At 34.8% G+C, this 17,218-nt stretch overlaps 2 protein-coding genes across 8 annotated transcripts in view; one reads left to right on the top strand and one right to left on the bottom strand.

Annotated features, from left to right (window-relative positions):
• Positions 1–3,181, top strand: part of SMC4 (structural maintenance of chromosomes 4) — a 41,524-nt gene extending 38,343 nt beyond the window's left edge. For all 6 annotated transcript variants that reach the window (XM_077160911.1, XM_077160910.1, XM_077160913.1 and 3 more), the window contains 5 exons: positions 24–197; positions 583–765; positions 955–1,187; positions 1,734–1,917; positions 2,366–3,181. In XM_077160911.1, the coding sequence (XP_077017026.1) occupies positions 24–197; positions 583–765; positions 955–1,187; positions 1,734–1,917; positions 2,366–2,518 (927 nt within the window). In that variant the 3' untranslated portion in view covers positions 2,519–3,181. The remainder of the gene's footprint in view (positions 1–23; positions 198–582; positions 766–954; positions 1,188–1,733; positions 1,918–2,365) is intronic.
• Positions 3,182–3,861: 680 nt separating this feature from the next.
• TRIM59 (tripartite motif containing 59) lies at positions 3,862–17,015 on the bottom strand. 2 transcript variants are annotated; one of them, XM_077160924.1, is made up of 3 exons: positions 16,795–17,012; positions 15,822–15,895; positions 3,862–7,189 (listed from the first exon to the last, which is right to left on the bottom strand). In XM_077160924.1, exon 3 carries the CDS (start codon positions 7,184–7,186, stop codon positions 5,975–5,977), a length of 1,212 nt encoding a protein of 403 aa, XP_077017039.1. In that variant the 5' UTR covers positions 7,187–7,189; positions 15,822–15,895; positions 16,795–17,012; the 3' UTR covers positions 3,862–5,974. The 2 variants fall into 2 exon arrangements, with proteins under 2 accessions (XP_077017039.1, XP_077017040.1); XM_077160925.1 differs by lacking the exon at positions 15,822–15,895 and having other exon boundaries at positions 16,795–17,015.
• Between the last annotated feature and the right edge of the window lie 203 nt (positions 17,016–17,218).

The following is a 17,218-nucleotide window of genomic DNA, read 5'->3' on the forward strand; positions in this document are numbered from 1 at the left end:
TAGCAGTTGTTCTTGGTTTTCAGGAGTCCTTACCAGAGATCCAGAAAGAACATCGTAATCTACTTCAAGAACTAAAAGTAATTCAAGAAAACGAACATGCTCTTCAAAAAGATGCACTTAGTATTAAGTTGAAACTTGAACAGATAGATGGTCACATTGCTGAACATAATTCTAAAATAAAATATTGGCATAAAGAGGTGAGAGTGTTACCATTTAAACTTCAAAAAAAGATTTTTAGTTTTTTGACATGTGTTGTGATTCTTAATTCCATAATATAATCACTTATTAGGTTTATGGGGAGCTAATGAACATATAATAGTTATATATAAAAATCTGGATAATGCCTAGAACTAGTGGACTATATTTTCACCCCAAGGATGTGAAACTTTAACAAAAAGCTCTGCCTGAACACTTTGGAAAACTACAGTGTTTTTCTTAAAAGTCCTTTGAAAAATAATTGGTATATAATCATAACTCCTTAGCATAATTTTAGTAAATATCTAATTTGTTATGGTATTGCACTTTAAACACTGACCCATAGTACTCTACCTTCTCTTACCTTCATCTAAAATGAACTTTTAGATTTCAAAAATATCACTGCATCCCATAGAAGAGAATCCTGTAGAAGAGGTTTCCATTTTAAGCCCAGAGGATCTTGAAGCAATCAAAAATGCAGATTCTATAACAAATCAGATTGCGCTTCTGGAAGCCCAGTGTCATGAAATGAAACCAAACCTTGGTGCCATTGCAGAGTATAAAAAGAAGGTATGGATGAACTGTATAATAGAATACAATACATATATAATACTGTTATATATAATATATAGTCAAAAACACCCTTCGGTTCTTAGACTATATTGTGGCCTTGAATTTTATATAACTAGCTATATTTTGAGCATCTCATCTCAAATTTTTATCTAAATGGATGGCTTTCTCATGATAATCTTTTCATAGGAAGAATTATATTTGCAACGGGTGGCAGAATTGGACAAAATTACTCATGAAAGAGATAATTTTAGACAGGCATACGAAGACCTTCGAAAACAAAGGCTTAATGAATTTATGGCAGGTTTTTACATAATAACAAATAAATTAAAGGAAAATTACCAAATGCTTACTTTGGGAGGTGATGCTGAACTGGAGCTTGTAGACAGCTTGGATCCTTTCTCTGAAGGAATCATGTTCAGGTTTGTAATTATAAATATACCAAGTTTTGAATCCTAATGCTAGCATATCTGTACATATTCTCCAAACTCTTATTATTCCCTATGGATGGGTTGTGATTTAGTGTTTTGTTTAGTTTTAATTTCAAGCTGTTTCAATTTAACATCAAGACTGAAAAAAAATGAAGTAAAAAATTGCATTAGGGTGCACAGGGGTAGTTCAATAGTTAGAATCCCCGCCTTTCACGCAGGAGACGTAGGTTCGATTCCCGGACCATGCACCCAAAAAAAACAAAAATTGCATTAGGAAAGGGGAGGAAATAATAAGCAACACTTAGTCTGCTATTTAAACCTTAAAATTTTGGTGGGTGTTCCTATGTATCTTCCAGTAACGTTTTTATAAAATTATAAAAACTTTTTTTTATGAAAAGCAAATAGACATTTCCAAGGAAGAAGATAGTAGAAACCAGTTACAGAAAACAAATCATGAAGTCTTAGCAATAGTTTTAACAAATAATTTGACTAATAATATCCTAATAATAATAATCAGGATATTCTTGATTATTTCAGTGTTCGACCACCAAAGAAAAGTTGGAAGAAGATCTTCAACCTTTCAGGAGGAGAGAAAACTCTTAGTTCATTGGCTTTAGTATTTGCTCTTCACCACTACAAACCCACTCCCCTTTACTTCATGGATGAGATTGATGCAGCCCTTGATTTTAAAAATGTGTCTATTGTTGCATTTTATATATATGTAAGTAATCATTATAGCTTTTCATTCTCAAAATTTTCTGTATTCCTAAACATAACACATGGATTTCTTTAACTTTAAGAACAATTGGGCTTTTACCTATTGTCTAACTTTATGTCCTGTTCTAAAAAAATAGACCAAGCCCAGTGAACCAACTTTTCATTTTGGGGAGCTAAAATAGAAATTGATGATACAAATTGGTAGCAGATCTGAGCTCAAATCCCAGCTCTCCTTCCTGAATCTTTTCTATGACAAGACCACTCGACAACTATGCTTGCAAAAAAGTCTAAGAACCAAATGCTGTCTCATGAGTTATCCATCCCATCATTTCTGTTCATGTTAAAGTATCAATACATTGTTGAATTTACTGCTGCCAAAAATATTTTAGGAAAGTAAAGGCTTCTTAGATGTTTATTAATAACAGTGTTTCTTATTCTTTCTTTCACTATAGGAACAAACAAAAAATGCTCAGTTCATCATAATTTCTCTTCGAAATAATATGTTTGAGATTTCAGATAGACTTATTGGAATTTACAAGACATATAATATAACAAAAAGTGTTGCGGTAAACCCAAAAGAAATTGCATCTAAAGGACTTTGCTAACCTTGATTATACTGAAGATTCCAAAGATTCTTCATCGAATCAACATAGTTTGGTTATTTTGCTGGTTTTTTATTTGTAAATAATTGTATTGAAATACATATTCCTAAACTGAATCACAAAACTGGTTTCTGTTTTATACTGGTAATTTAAGACATGTAATATGTCTAATAAAGCATTCTCTGCCTGCTTCTAGGAGATTGTAGAAATCTGGCAGTTTTTTTAAATGGCAGACTGTGTCAGACATACGATGCTGACTTGCCCTTGGTCCCAAATTGTCACCAGAACAGCTGAAAATACATTGGTTGATAAACAGTAAAGCATATCTTCATGGACCTTCTTTTCACTGGAAAAGCCTGGCAACTAAACTTGGATAAATTCGTAATGCATTCCACCTAATTTATATAATCTCTGATTTTATTACTCAAGTAATAGGAACAATTTTTTTTTCTTCAAAGTCATTCTGAACTGTAGGGATGAGAATTTAAATATCTTATATATGCTTTCCTAAAACGTAACATGTTTGACTTTTTTAAAAAGAAACTAAGTATCTGAACATGACTAAGATGATCCTATTAAGTTGGAAAGGAAATATACCCCACTAAATATAATTGCTTTATAAAAAGACTAATACATGTATAGGAGTTAAATTCCTTAGTAATAAAATGCAAATTAAGATGGAAGGTCTTTTATTTTGCCCATAAAACTACTATGTTTTTCTTACACTATAGTGACTCTGTTTTAATGCTACTGGAAATAAGTTGGTAACCACTTGGTTTTCAGTTTTGAGGACTGTACAACTCAGTGAACCATATTGCAAATGATGGATGGTAAAATTAGTTATAAAAATGTTCTTTCATGAACTATATGACATGTACCACACTAATGCAAGGTGTTAATAGGGTGTTAGATGGGAACCATATTTTATATATGTTATGCATGCTATTTCTATAAACCTACAACTTCTCTAACAAGAAATAAAATACAGGGGGAAAAGTACTTATACTACCAATTCGATTTCTAGGCATTTATCCTGAGGAAATTAAAATTGAGTTAATTACCCCATTATTAAGTACAGCAGTTTAGCTATTATAAAGTCCAATAGACCCTTTATATCACTTAAGAATGTAAATGTGTTAGCACAGTCTGATAATCAAGTGTGGTCAATTATTTTAAATCAAAATTACATATAGGAAATACATAGAAGAATGCAATATAAAATGTATGGAAATGAATGGAGTTCAAAACTTGCATTTTGATAGCCAGTGGAATAGTACAGTGTTTTTTTTTTTAACTTTTTTTATTAATTAAAAAAAATTAACAAACAAAACATTTAGATACCATTCCATTCTACATATACAATCAGTAATTCTTAATATCATAGTTGCATATTCATCATTTCTTAGTACATTTACATCGATTTAGAAAAAGAAAAAAAAACAGAAAAAGAAATAAAATGATAATAGAGAAAAATATATACATACCATACCCCTTACCCCTCACTTTCATTTACCACTATTTCAAACTGAATTTATTTTAACATTTAGTACACTTGTTTTAAAGAATTATAGTTCATGACACCCATGTGAAAATGCCAAAGCTACCACTCCTGTTTGAATAGCCTATTAAGCCACTCAATGCAAATGAAGTATCAAAATGAGTTTATTGAAACAAATTTTTATTACACATAAAACTTAGAAATATTGCATTATACCCTTAAATCATACAATCTCATTTCTGGTAAAGATAAATGCATGTAATAAAGAAAATCAGTTACTTACATTCTTAATGAGTTTATGTATAGTACATAATATAACTTCAAAAATGTGTCTAAAAACTAGCAAGTTACAAAACAGTAATGTCAAGCCTAAAATGGTGTTAGTAGGCATATACTTTAATTTTTAGCTATGAATTCTTAAATACAGAAGAAGCTCTATTTTAATAAAATTAATCTTGACCTATTAAAGTCAGCATGAGACGTAATGTCCAAATTTGAATTGCTCTTCCACATATCGGCTATATAACCTTTGGGATGTTATTTCTATGCCTGTTGCCTCAACTATAAAATATGAGTGTTGGTATCCATTTCAGAGCTGAGAATGTGTCTAATACATGATAACTAATATTTCAGTGCTCCTATTTATTCAAAAGTACATGGCACATTTGTGATGTGGCTAATTTTAAGTAATCAAATCAATGCAATTTCAGTCTCAGGGTAATGGGTATTTTTAGTATCTTAATACCTGAACATATTGCTCCCCACACCCACTATACCCTTGAAATGCTCTTTGACCCCACAGTAGTTAATCTTGCCAGATGTAATGTAATTCTGGTCCAAAATGGAGTTAGTATAGCCTTCAAACTTATTTACTTGTATATAATCTATATGGCCAGGAGCACTAATCTGGAAAATCTTTAATTTAGGTAAGATTTAGAAGTATGATTCCAGAGCAACAGCTCATTGAGATTTCTTTGGAAAGCAATTCAGCTTTTACTTGCATTGGCAAGTAGCTCAAAAGTCCTAGACAGGCATCACAGCTCCAGCCACTGTTAAGGGGACTAAATCAAAGGAATTTGAGATTTAATAATAGGTAGGTTCTCTTTCATACAAATATTAGTTCATGGTGTCATCTTTGTTAAGGACGGAAATGTTTTCAAATTATCCAAGAACTGATGTATCTATTGACAAGACTAAACATATATAAATACAATCATAAACTTAAATCATAGATTTGTATTAGAAAATACTACTGGTCCCTAATACTAGATTATCTAATAGCATAGCTTTATTTGGAATGATTCCAAGTCATTCATGGAATTAATTGTTTAGAAAAAGTTTTAAGGCTCTTAAATATAAACACATTCAATGTATGGATCAGGACTGTTTGATCAAATAGATCCTTAATATAAACAATCCCTTGTTACACTTTGTAACACCTCTACACCACCATTATTCACCCATTCAAAAGCTTCAAGCCACATCAAAATAAAAAAAGGCATGTGCACTTTCTAGATTTCGCTTTCACTTTAAAAACTACATATATATATGTATATGTATATATACATGTATATATGTGTGTGTATATATATAAGAATTGCAAAACCAAACACTAGTGTGTAATTATGGTAAACATTTGTACAGGAATGTTTAAATGTCAGTGTGCTAAGTCAACTTCTATCAAGTCAATCAAAAATGAGATAATTATTTTTAATACTCCAATTACTAGATCTTATATTTTTCTAATAATGACTTGATTTGAATCATGTTTCAGGCATTCTAACTCATTTCTGACATTTTTATCCAACAGAAGCATGAAAGATGTAACAAATATTTCTATGTATTTGTTGCAACTAATGTTTATTTATTTAGCTCTGCTAACCCCCTCCCCCCATTCATTTGGCAATGTTTAGTCTCTGCTGCACAGAATGAGCCTATTTAAACAATGGAGATTTCAAGTTTCAATGAGAAACTATTTTCCACATGAATTCCTTTAGCAAATATAAAGTGTGGCATGATATATCCTTTAAATTATGCAAACTGTTAGATAAACTTTGGTAAATAGATAGAGACACTTCAGAAAAACATACTGAAGTGATTTCATTTAGAAAGGTTATTATATGCTGGTTGAAAAAGAGTATTAACATCAATATCAGTGAAATTAGTGTAACTATAACAACGTTTAAAATTTTTAAAAATTCCACTTCTTTTTCATCCTTATCAGGCCAGGAACATGACATTCTTTTTGAAGAAATTTTCATTTCAGGGATAAGAACTTTCTTAATTTGTCCAATTTCTGTCCTGCACCATTCTTCCTTCAATATTTGGCTTACTCGGGGATAAATTTCAACAGGCTGGACCTTAGGAAGTGGCCTTTGTTTCAAGATTTGCACACGCTGACGGACATCATCAACTTTTTCAAGAAATTTAAGTGGAGATTCTTCTTGCAAAGATGTGGTCAATGTCATTAATTCAAGCTGCTGCTCTCTCATTTCTTTCATTCTTTCAATTTGTGGAGCATATTCTTGATTAATCAGATTTCCAACATCACATAAGGCAGTTAGGAAAATTCTTTTCTTCTGTTCTAATGTATCACTAAGCTCCTTAAAATACTGAAGAACAACTTCTTTATCACCTTGGACCATCTTCTCAGAATGAGATTTCTGTTCTTCTAATTTCTCAATAAGACGACTAAAATCTGTCCAGTGTGTATCACTTAACTGTTCAAGCAGTTTTTGAGGTGTGTCCTTTTCTTTCATATAGGCACTTTGAAGGTCATCTATAGGATGACCATGATGTTGACCTATGGTAAGGCAATGACCACAAACTAATTTTTTATCTAGTAGACAATAAACATTTAATGGTTGCCTATAATGTTCAGGGCAGGTGACAACATCTGGATGGTCTTCTTGCTGGTACTTTTCAATAATAGCCCTTAATGCAAAATTAACAGGTAAAGATTCTATACCAGTTGGAGCAATTTCAATAATACTTCTGCAATTTGGGCACTTCAGTGGAATGCGTAAAGGTCTCCATATGTAAAAGCTTCCAGATGCCTGAAGAATGTTTTCCAAACAATTTCTACAAAATGTATGAGAGCATGGTAGTACACGAGGATCTTCAAAAATACTGTAACAAATGGGGCACGTTAGCTCATCCTCAAAATTGTGCATTTCCTGTTAAGAGAAAAAAACATTTCAAGTCTACATATATTATTTAAAGTTTTGGACATTAACCTCCAAATCACTCATATACTGTGACTTTCATTTAAAAGAGGGTAGTAAAGGTACTAAGATAAACTTTCTGAGTAGTTCAATTCCTAAAATACTGAGTAACCATCTTTAAAAGCTTATTCTTTAGGACATGAATCTTCCTACATAAAAGAATACCAATTACTTTGCAATAAACACTTCAAGTTATAAGTTTTTCTCCGAATAATGAATGAAAACTAAGTAAAATTCAAAGTATTCTGTTCACCTTTTTACATTCTAAAAATATGCACATATAAAAATGCAAAACTAACCATTTCTATTAAGAAATAGCATTACAAACTAGACTTAGCTAAATTCTTTAAAGCAAAAGAAGGAAACATGCTTCAAAAATTGGCTTGATGGTTTCTAAAGCAAGTTATTCAATTTTTCTTGTAACCATTCCTATTCATTTCTTAGCTTCTTGAATTGGACTAGTAGTGTGCTTAAAGCATTGCATAATTTTCTAAACCAATGAATTTTTTTAAAATAATTTTTTATTTTATTTTTTTAAATACCAAAAAAAATGAAATAAATGCAAACATTTCTATTTTGATCATTCCATTCTACATATATAATCAGTAATTCACAATATCATCACATAGTTGCATATTCATCATCATGATCATTTCTTGGAACATTTGCATCTAGTCAGAAAAAGAAATAAAACGAAAACAAAAAAAATGACTCATACCATACCCCTTACCCCTCCCTTTCATTGATCACTAGCATTTCAAACTAAATTTATTTTAACATTTGTTCCCCCTATTATTTATTTTTATTCCATATGTTCTACTCGTCTGTTGACAAGGTAGATAAAAGGAGCATCAGACACAAGATTTTCACAATCACACAGTCACACTGTGGAATCTATATCATACAACCATCATCAAGAAACATGGCTATTGGAACACAGCTCTACATTTTCAGGCAGTTCCCTCCAGCCTCTCCATTACATGTTGGATAACAAGGTGATATCTACTTAATGTGTAAGAATAACCTCCAGGATAACCTCTCCACTCTGTTTGGAATCTCACAGCCATTGACACTTTGTCTCATTTCAACCTTCCCCCTTTTGGTAGAGAAGGTTTCTCAATCCGTTGATGCTGAGTCTCAGCTCATTTTAGGGTTTTTCTCAATCCCTTGATGCTGAGTCTCAGCTCATTCTAGGATTTCTGTCCCATGTTGCCAGGAAGGTCCACACCCCCGGGAGTCATGTCGCACATAGACAGGGGGAGGGTGGTGAGTTTGCTTGTTGTTGGCTGGAGAGAGAGGCCACATCTGAGCAACAGAAGAGGTTCTCTTGGGGGTGACTCTTAGCCCTAATTTTAAATAGGCTTGACCTATCCTTTGTAGGGTTAATTTCATATGAACAAACCCCAAGACTGGGGGCTCAGCTTATAGCTTTGGTTCTCCACACTGCTTGTGAGAATATCAAGAATTCAACTTGGGGAAGCTGAATTTTCCCCCATTCTCACCATTCCCCAAAGGGGACTTTGCAAATACTTTTTCATTCACTGATCAAATCACTCTGGGATTTATCGGGGTATCACTCTGGACAAACCAACAAAATCTCCTACTCAAGGTTCCATGTACTTATGGTGTTCAATTACGCTCTCTACATAAGTTATATTAGGAAATGCACTAGTCAAAATATAAATTTTGTACCAAATAAACATTTTTTGCTTGTCTCACACATAATTGAAATTTTAAAATATTAATTACCATCTATTTTCAGCACCCTGCAATAATGACATTCCTTTGTTCTTCCTCATGCAAAAACATTTTTAAAATTTGTACATTTAGTCACTATCATTATACACTCTAGGCATTCCTAGATTATACCATCTTAATTTTAATCATCTATCTTTATTTCTGATTTCATTTGTGCCCCCAGCCCTCCTCCCTCTATCATTCTCACATTCAGCTTCATTCAGTGTTTTAACATAATTGTATTACACTTAGGTAGTATTGTGCTGTCCATTTCTGAGTTTTTACATTCAGTCCTGTTGCACAATCTGTATCCCTTCAGCTCCAATTACCCAATATCTTATCCTATTTCTATCTCCTGATGGTCTCAGTTACCAACAAAATTCTCCAAGTTTATTCACTAATGTCAGTTCATATCAGTGAGACCATACAGTATCTGTCCTTTTGTTTTTGTCTAATCTCACTCAGCATAATGTCCTTAAGGTCCATCCATGTTGTTACATATTTTATAACTTTATTCTGTCTTACAGCTGCATAATATTCCATCATATGCATATACCAGTTTGTTTAGCCACTTGTCTGTTGATGGACATTTTGGCTGTTCCATCTCTTGGCAATTGTAAATAATGCTACTATAAACATTGGTGTGCAACTGTCCATTTGTGTCCTTGCCCTCATGTCCTCTGACAAGATACCTAGCAATGTAAACCAATGACTTTTAACTTGAAGTTTTGGAGTGGGAAAAAAAAACTTTTTAGTCCTTGTAAAGTTTTACTTTTCGAGGACAAGTACCTAATTGTACTTTTAAAACAAAAAAATCTCTACAACTTTTTAGCTCTTGGCTCCCTTCACCATCTGCCAAACTAAACTTTTACTCATCCTTCAAGTCTTAATTTGAACCCAGCCTTCTGCATAAGATTAGGTACCCAGTTAATCTCATTAACATTGCACATTTTCTTCCTAGTACTTAGGATTTTATTTAAAAAGAATTATGTAATATCTTTGTATATATTAGAAAGTAAGCCTCCCATAAGGGCAAAAATTCTATTTAAGCCATCTTTATTTTAGTCCTATCATCTTGCACAGAATTTGACACACAGACAGTCACTCCATATTGATCAAATGAAAAAAATGTGTCAAAACATTAGGCCAATGTGAGGAAGATTTCGAATCTTAGTATTAAAAAAAAAATCTATTTTGTTTAGGAAAACCAGGGTCCATTGAGATGGACAATATTCATAATCCTCATAAGCCAAGGATAATGTACTACAAAGAGACTGCTCAAACTGAGATGCATTCCACAAAACTAAAGTAATTGGGCAACAATAGAGAAGGTGACATTCGCTGGAGATAAATTCAAGTGAAAGCATGTTGGAAAGACTTTACCCTACACTTAACAAGGAGCTCTGATGCCATACAAAACTAGAGAAATATAAACATGCTTCTCTAGGTATTTCAGTGATGAATCAAAAGGCTAAACAATAGGCATAGAAAAATACTTTGCAAGGAATAGAATTTGAGCAGTAGACACACCTTCAATCTAAACTTAATATAGTATAGAGTAATGTTTAACTAGCAAAAATAGACTTAGAACAATCTAGAAACTTTAGGTATTTGTGTGATACCTGAAACTCAGAATTACAGTTCTGCAGCTATGAAAGTCAGCAGTACTCCATACAGTAACTGTTAAAAACACTGAAAAAGAGCTCAGACTTCAATTAGAGAGATGAATGAAGCTGAACTAGTTAGGAATAAGGTAAATAAGAATACAGGGTAAAGGATAATATTGTATGTATTTTAAAACTTTAACTGCTGTGTGAGACCAAAGGAAGAGAAGTACAAGAGAAAACATGGAACTATTAAACTACCACCAGGGAGACCCCAGATACTATATCAGACATTAGAGACTCCCAAGTCAATAGGCCAAGCCCTTGATCTGGAGGCTTGTTCGAGTGAAACTTATCTATGTAGTGGAGAAGTTAAGCCAGCCTAGTTATACCTAAGAGTTACTTTCAGAGGTCCTCTTTTGTTGCTCAGATGTTTCCTCTCTCTCAGTCTACTTCAGCAAGTGAAATCGGTACCCTCCCCCAATATGTGGGACATGACATCCAGAAGCGAAAGTTTCCCTGGCAACGTGGGACATGACTCCCAGGGATGAGCCTGGCCCTGGTACCAGGGGATCGACAATGTGATCCAGACCAAAAGAAGTTCAAGAATAGCAATCCAAGAGTTGACTCTTTAGCTATATTAAACAGCCTCTAAGATGGCCCCCGAAGATCCCTACCCCTCCTGGTATTCCCGTAATCCCCTCCCCTTGAGTATGAGCTGAACATAGTAACTCACTTCTAACAGAATACAGTGGAAGTGATAGGTCATCACTTCCAAGATTTGGTTATAAAAGAACACAGCTTCTATTTGCAGTGCTCTGGCTTTCTCTCCCTATGTCTTGCACCATTCAGTGGGTGAAGCAAGCTACCATGTAAGCAGATCTATTGAGAGGTCCACATGGTGTGGCAAGGAATTAAGGCTCTTAGTTTAACAGTCCACAAGGAACTGAAGCCTGCCAACAACTTCATTAGGAAAGCATGGAAGTAGAAACTTCAGGCCCAGTGAAGTCCTGCAACGACTACAACTTCAGCCAATAGCTTAAATGCAATCTCATGAGGTTCCTTGCCAGAGGCACCCAGCTAAACTGTTCCTAGATTCCTGACTCAGAGAAACTGTATTTTAATATTTGTTGTTTTTAAGTTGTGGAAGATTTAGGATAATTACACAGCAGTAAATTAACATTATCCTATTCAAGAGGAGAAAGGAAGAAACTACAAATATCAAGTTACCATTTAAGAAAAAGGAAATAAATCAAAGATAGAAAAAGCCAAAATTATACAGAAGATCTTACACAAAAAAATGAATCATTCTCTAAATTAGCTCTAATTAACAGAACTAACCCCCAAAGATAAAGCAAGCCATGAGAAAGATTTACAAATGGGAAAAGCTCTACTCTGAAAAACAAAGGGGGGGAGGGGAGACAATCATCTCTAGAGAGTTCCTTCAAATGGTCAAAAAACAGTTTCAGATATAATTTCAACTGTTTCAGAAAACAAGGATGGAAAGCATGCAAATTGTTTTGAAGACAATACAATGTGTTTCCAAACCTAACCGAGTACAACATAAACTAGAGTAATTTCAAATATGGATACTTATGCAAAATCCTAAACACAAAATTAGCAAAAGCAAAATTAAGGAGTACATTAAAAGAGTACTATACCAGGACCAAATAAGGTTCTTTCCAGAAATGTATAAAATATCTATTATTATAATTCATACAATTAGGTCGATGGAGAAAAATTATACATTCACATTTATTTAAAACTGATCAACCTCAATGTTAAAATGCAGGCTAAGAAAAAAATACTTTTTTATCCATGAGAATGCCAAGAATTAAAAGTTATAGTATTTAGTACTGGTTGAGAGGGTGGCAAAACAGCCAATTTCATACTCTTTTAATGAGGGCTTAACTTCCAGAGGGAGCATAATTTGGCAGTTATTTGTAAAATGTAAATAAGTTCATAGCATTTGTTTCAGCAACAGTTTTATCCTACAAAACTATTCAATGTGCAGCCAAAAATAAATGTGTCTTGGTGGTATCATCAAAGTCTCAATTTTATCAGTCCGGAAACTCATTTTTTTTTAACTAGACCCAACAAAATTGTAATATATTAACTCATTATGAAATTAAATTTGAAAATATATGCATCAGACTCATAGCTGAGGATTACCTCTGAGGGGTGAGGCTGAAAGGTTGTAAGAGTTTATTTTTCTATACTTCTGAAGTTCTTTTTCAAAAATGAAACAAGCTAAAACATAAGTAACACATTCTTTCCAAAAATATTCAAGATGAGTGATTGAAGTAAAAGTTCTTCTTCACCTCCTCCCATCCCAAATCTCATTCCTCAAGCCTTTTCAAAGATAATCATTGTTGCAGGTTAGTATATATGCTTCCAGATCTTTTTCCATCTGGTATGTATACAGAATTACAATGTATACATATATCTATGCGGACACACGCATACTGTGCTCAATAAATATTTCTGAATGAATACTACATTATTCATCAGTGTAACTGCTGCTCTACAACATTTTCAACTTTTTCTCTAATAAAGGCATCCATAAATAGAACTACTAGGCTAAGGATATAAGCATTTAAACCTCATCAGATACAACAAAACTGTCCTCCAAAAATGGTATACCAACGTACACAACACAGGATCACCAGCACCCATTTTCCCACATTGTTACCAATTTTCTTTTTGAGAATGAACTTTCGTTCTTGTTTAACTCTTATTTCCCTTCTGTTAACAGTTCCTCTTCTCAGGAGGGGTGACTTTTTTTTTTTTTTTACTACCTTGTAGTTCTTTATATATTCTCTCTATTAATATTAATCCCATTGTCCATAATTTCTCTACCACCTGCCATTTGTCTTTTAACAGTTATTGAACAGTTAACTTTTCTATAATAAAACTTACTTTCTTAACGGTTTATGCATTTTACTTAAGGCTATTTACTAACCTGTATTATAAACACAGCCTCATATTTTCTTATAGTACTTTTACAGTTTTGTTCTTTATCACTGGATCTTTAATCTGGAATTTGCTTTTGTTTTTGGTGAAGATCTAATTTAAATACCTTTTAAAAATACAGGCAGATGTCTCCAAACCATTTATCAAGTACCCCAGTCTTTGCTCAGACTTAAAATGCCACCATTATTATATACTGAATTTGGGTCATCCATTGGTCTGTTTCATCACTCACTCTATTCGTTATAGTACCACCTTTTAATGACTATACAATGTTTTTACATCTGGTAGGAAAAGTATCCTATGGTGGCTTGGAGTTACAGACTCCAGAAAAAACACGTTCTTAATCTTAATCCACTCCTGTGGGTGTGAATTTATTTTAAGTAGAACCTTTTGATGAGGTTACTTCAGTTAAGATGTGGCCCAACTGAATCAGGGTGGGTCTTACTTCTATTAGTGGGGGCCTTTCAGAGAAGGCCACAGAGAGAGACGCCTCATGAGAAACCAGAAACTAGAAGTCAAGGGAAACAAGAAGAGAAAGGAGAAGATGATGCCATGTGCATTGCCATGTGTGGGAAAAGCCACGGAGCCCCAAAGATTGCTGGCCAGCTAGAAGGTAGTGATCACAGGAGGAAGCAAGCCTTTTGGCCTCTGAAACCATGAGTCAATTAATTCCTGTTGTTAAAACAACTTATTGTGGGTGGGCCACAGTGGCTCAGGGGAAGAGTTCTCGCCTGCCATGCAGGAGACCTGGGTTCGTTTTCCGGTGGCTGCCCACGCAAAAAAAAAAAAAAAAACTTATTGTATGAACAGCCAGTAAACCGATTTGTATCATTCTTATATTTTTAAAAAGCAGCCCACATAAAATAATTTTCATTCAGTAAGTAATAAAAGCCCAAATAGCTTAATTCAAGATTCCCTGCTTCCCTTTTAAAAGTCATTAAGAAATAATGAATATAAAAATCTTTTCAGACAGAAATCTGAGGCTAAATCACCTATTTATAAACTATTTCACTAATGTTTGATGTTTAAGCTCAAAAACAAACACATTTCTGAATTTCCAAAGTTTTTAATGAAATCTTTATCCAGAGGACTTACCTCCTATGAATCATCCCCAGTTTGAATAGCACATCATGGATGGACAGCATTGAGCAGAGATGGATAATTAAGTAGTATCAAAGATATCATTACCCATTCTCCTATTTAAACTATTTTTTAAGTTTTAGCTCACTAAATCTTTACTACCTTTCATCTCTAAACATGAGTGTTTATAAAACATTCATTACATTTTACAACCTCTGAAGAGAAATTATATTTACCACCTAGTTAGATGACTTGCCCCAGGACTAAGTGAGTCAGCTATATGGTTGGGAAAATTCAGGAGGTGCCACCACCCAGAGTGGGGCTTACATCTTTGTGGCCTTAACAGATAAAGAGAAACACACATTCATTCACAAGACTTTAAAAAACATGGTAACTGCACATCTATATATATATACATGACAAATATTTTTAAAAATACTGTCATATACAAATATACAAAAGTAATGAAGAATCACTATAAGTTTTTCAAATAAAAGAAAAAAAAATCCCTTGGTCATATCTGATTTGAACTCTGCCCAATTTCACTATTTTCCTTCATTTAGACATCACTGTCAATGTCCACAAACTTTTTAGTTTGTGAAACTGCAATCTAACTTAACTAGGAACTGATGTAAAAAGCTGAGGTGTATATTGCTTATTTTATACTTATCAAAATGAAAATACGTTTTATGGAAAACATTAGCATCATGTATGTGAAAGGCAATGTCAACACTATTATTTTTTAAAATCAAAACTTCACCTTGCCAGACTAGCTACATGATGATATATTCCTCTATTGCTACCTAGTACATAAAAAAATAATGCAGATCGATAATGTACAGGCAAATGAAAAAATATGCTGTTATCCTATGTAATAAATGCAACTTGCAAATCTGTATATGTGTAATAATACCTTTTCTGTTTGTGTAAGACGTACACACACTTTTTTTTTTTCCGCATGGGCAGGAACTGGGAATAGAACGTACACACACTTTTAAAGTTTTTGAAAAGGTATACAAGAATTTACAGTGACTACCGGTAAGCAACAGGTCAGATGAAAGAGTTGAGTACTTTTCACTTCATGCCCCTTCTACATGGTTTGAATTTTATATTCCACCAAAATAAACCATATATGTTTTAAAGATTTAAGAAGTTCACCTGTAAAATGAACTGAAGATATTTTTACCTACTTTATCGATCTCCTGGTTTAGGGAATGAGTATACTTTTCTCCAACCTTTTCAGATTCTTTCTTTTATTCTTATCCTAAAATAAAAATAATTTTATCTTAATGTTTTAGATTTAGTTTCTCAAAAAATATATTCAATACGATGTCACATGAATGGTTAGTTCACTGTCTGATGTTTACCTATAGCTGGTATTCTTAGAAAAGTAGTGACAAACATAAGCAGTTGTTGGAGCAGTGGAGGTATCCCTTGTACTTTGAAAATCCTGTAACCAAACATCAAGTGTCACAAAGAACCTCTTTTTACAGCGTCAATATGAGCTCTCGACAATATTAACCAATAACGGTGATGAAGGAACAAACGTTTGGGGTCATTTTGGATGCCTTCAAGCGAACTGGAAGACAAGAACCACCTACGGAGGTAAAACGATTTTACCAGCTCAAATCTTGTAACATCAATTTAGGTTTTTCTCATAGTTTTTTTTTTTTTCACATCTCCCAAGTTCTGCCACTTAAATGTTGCAAGATTCAGTTTTAACTTACGCCTCTCAAAACTGAGGTGTCTCCATCTGTAAAATGGGCATAATAATACCCAACGCCGGAAAGTCCTTGCTAAGGTCCTCACACAAAGGCACTCAAGATGGCAGCACCCTCTCCGTTCCTCAGGTTTACAATTCCTTCCGGGCCCCCTCCCAACCATTCTCCACCGCCTCGGCCCCCTCGCGTCCCGCACAGACCAGGTCTGTGGAGCCCCGCTCCGCTCGACCTGGCCCCACAAAGGGCTGCTCCCCCACAGCAATGCCGCTCCATAGCCGGGGAGGTAAAAGGGATTCCCCAAACTTCCCGCATGGGACAAAAGGGACAGACGCTGGACTCCACCACCTCTTCCACCGTCAAGCCCCCACGATTTCGGCCAAACACACGCAGCATCCCAGCCTTGAGCTACAGGGAAAGAAAAGAGAGGGGGCCGGCTTCTTGCCTTTGAGAAGGTCTTTTGACTCAGCGCGGACAACCGGGAGACCAGACAACTCCAAAGGACCGAAACAGAGTTCCACAGCCTCCCAGCGGACGCAGAGAGCGGAACAGCAACCCCGCCCTCCCGGCTTCGAGTGACTTCAGGTACTCAGACGGGGCGGGGCCTTGAGGAACCTCAGGACGCAGGCGCAGCTCTCGGCACTAGTCAATTGAGCGGCATCCGCCAATGGGAAAACGCGCGCGTCGCCTTTCGAAAGTAAACGGCCGGAGGCGCGGGGTGAGGCCCCTTCGGCTTTGCGCAAGGCCCGCGGGCAGCTTTCGGCGCCTGCGCACTAGGCGCGGGCCGCCTCTTCACAGCTTGGGAAGCCCTTCAGGCGGGGCGGGCTCGCGGCGATCCAGTGTGCGGGGCTGCGGCCCCGCCAGAGAAG

This window comes from Tamandua tetradactyla, chromosome 5, assembly GCF_023851605.1.
Source record: "Tamandua tetradactyla isolate mTamTet1 chromosome 5, mTamTet1.pri, whole genome shotgun sequence".
Classification (NCBI taxonomy): domain Eukaryota; kingdom Metazoa; phylum Chordata; class Mammalia; order Pilosa; family Myrmecophagidae; genus Tamandua; species Tamandua tetradactyla.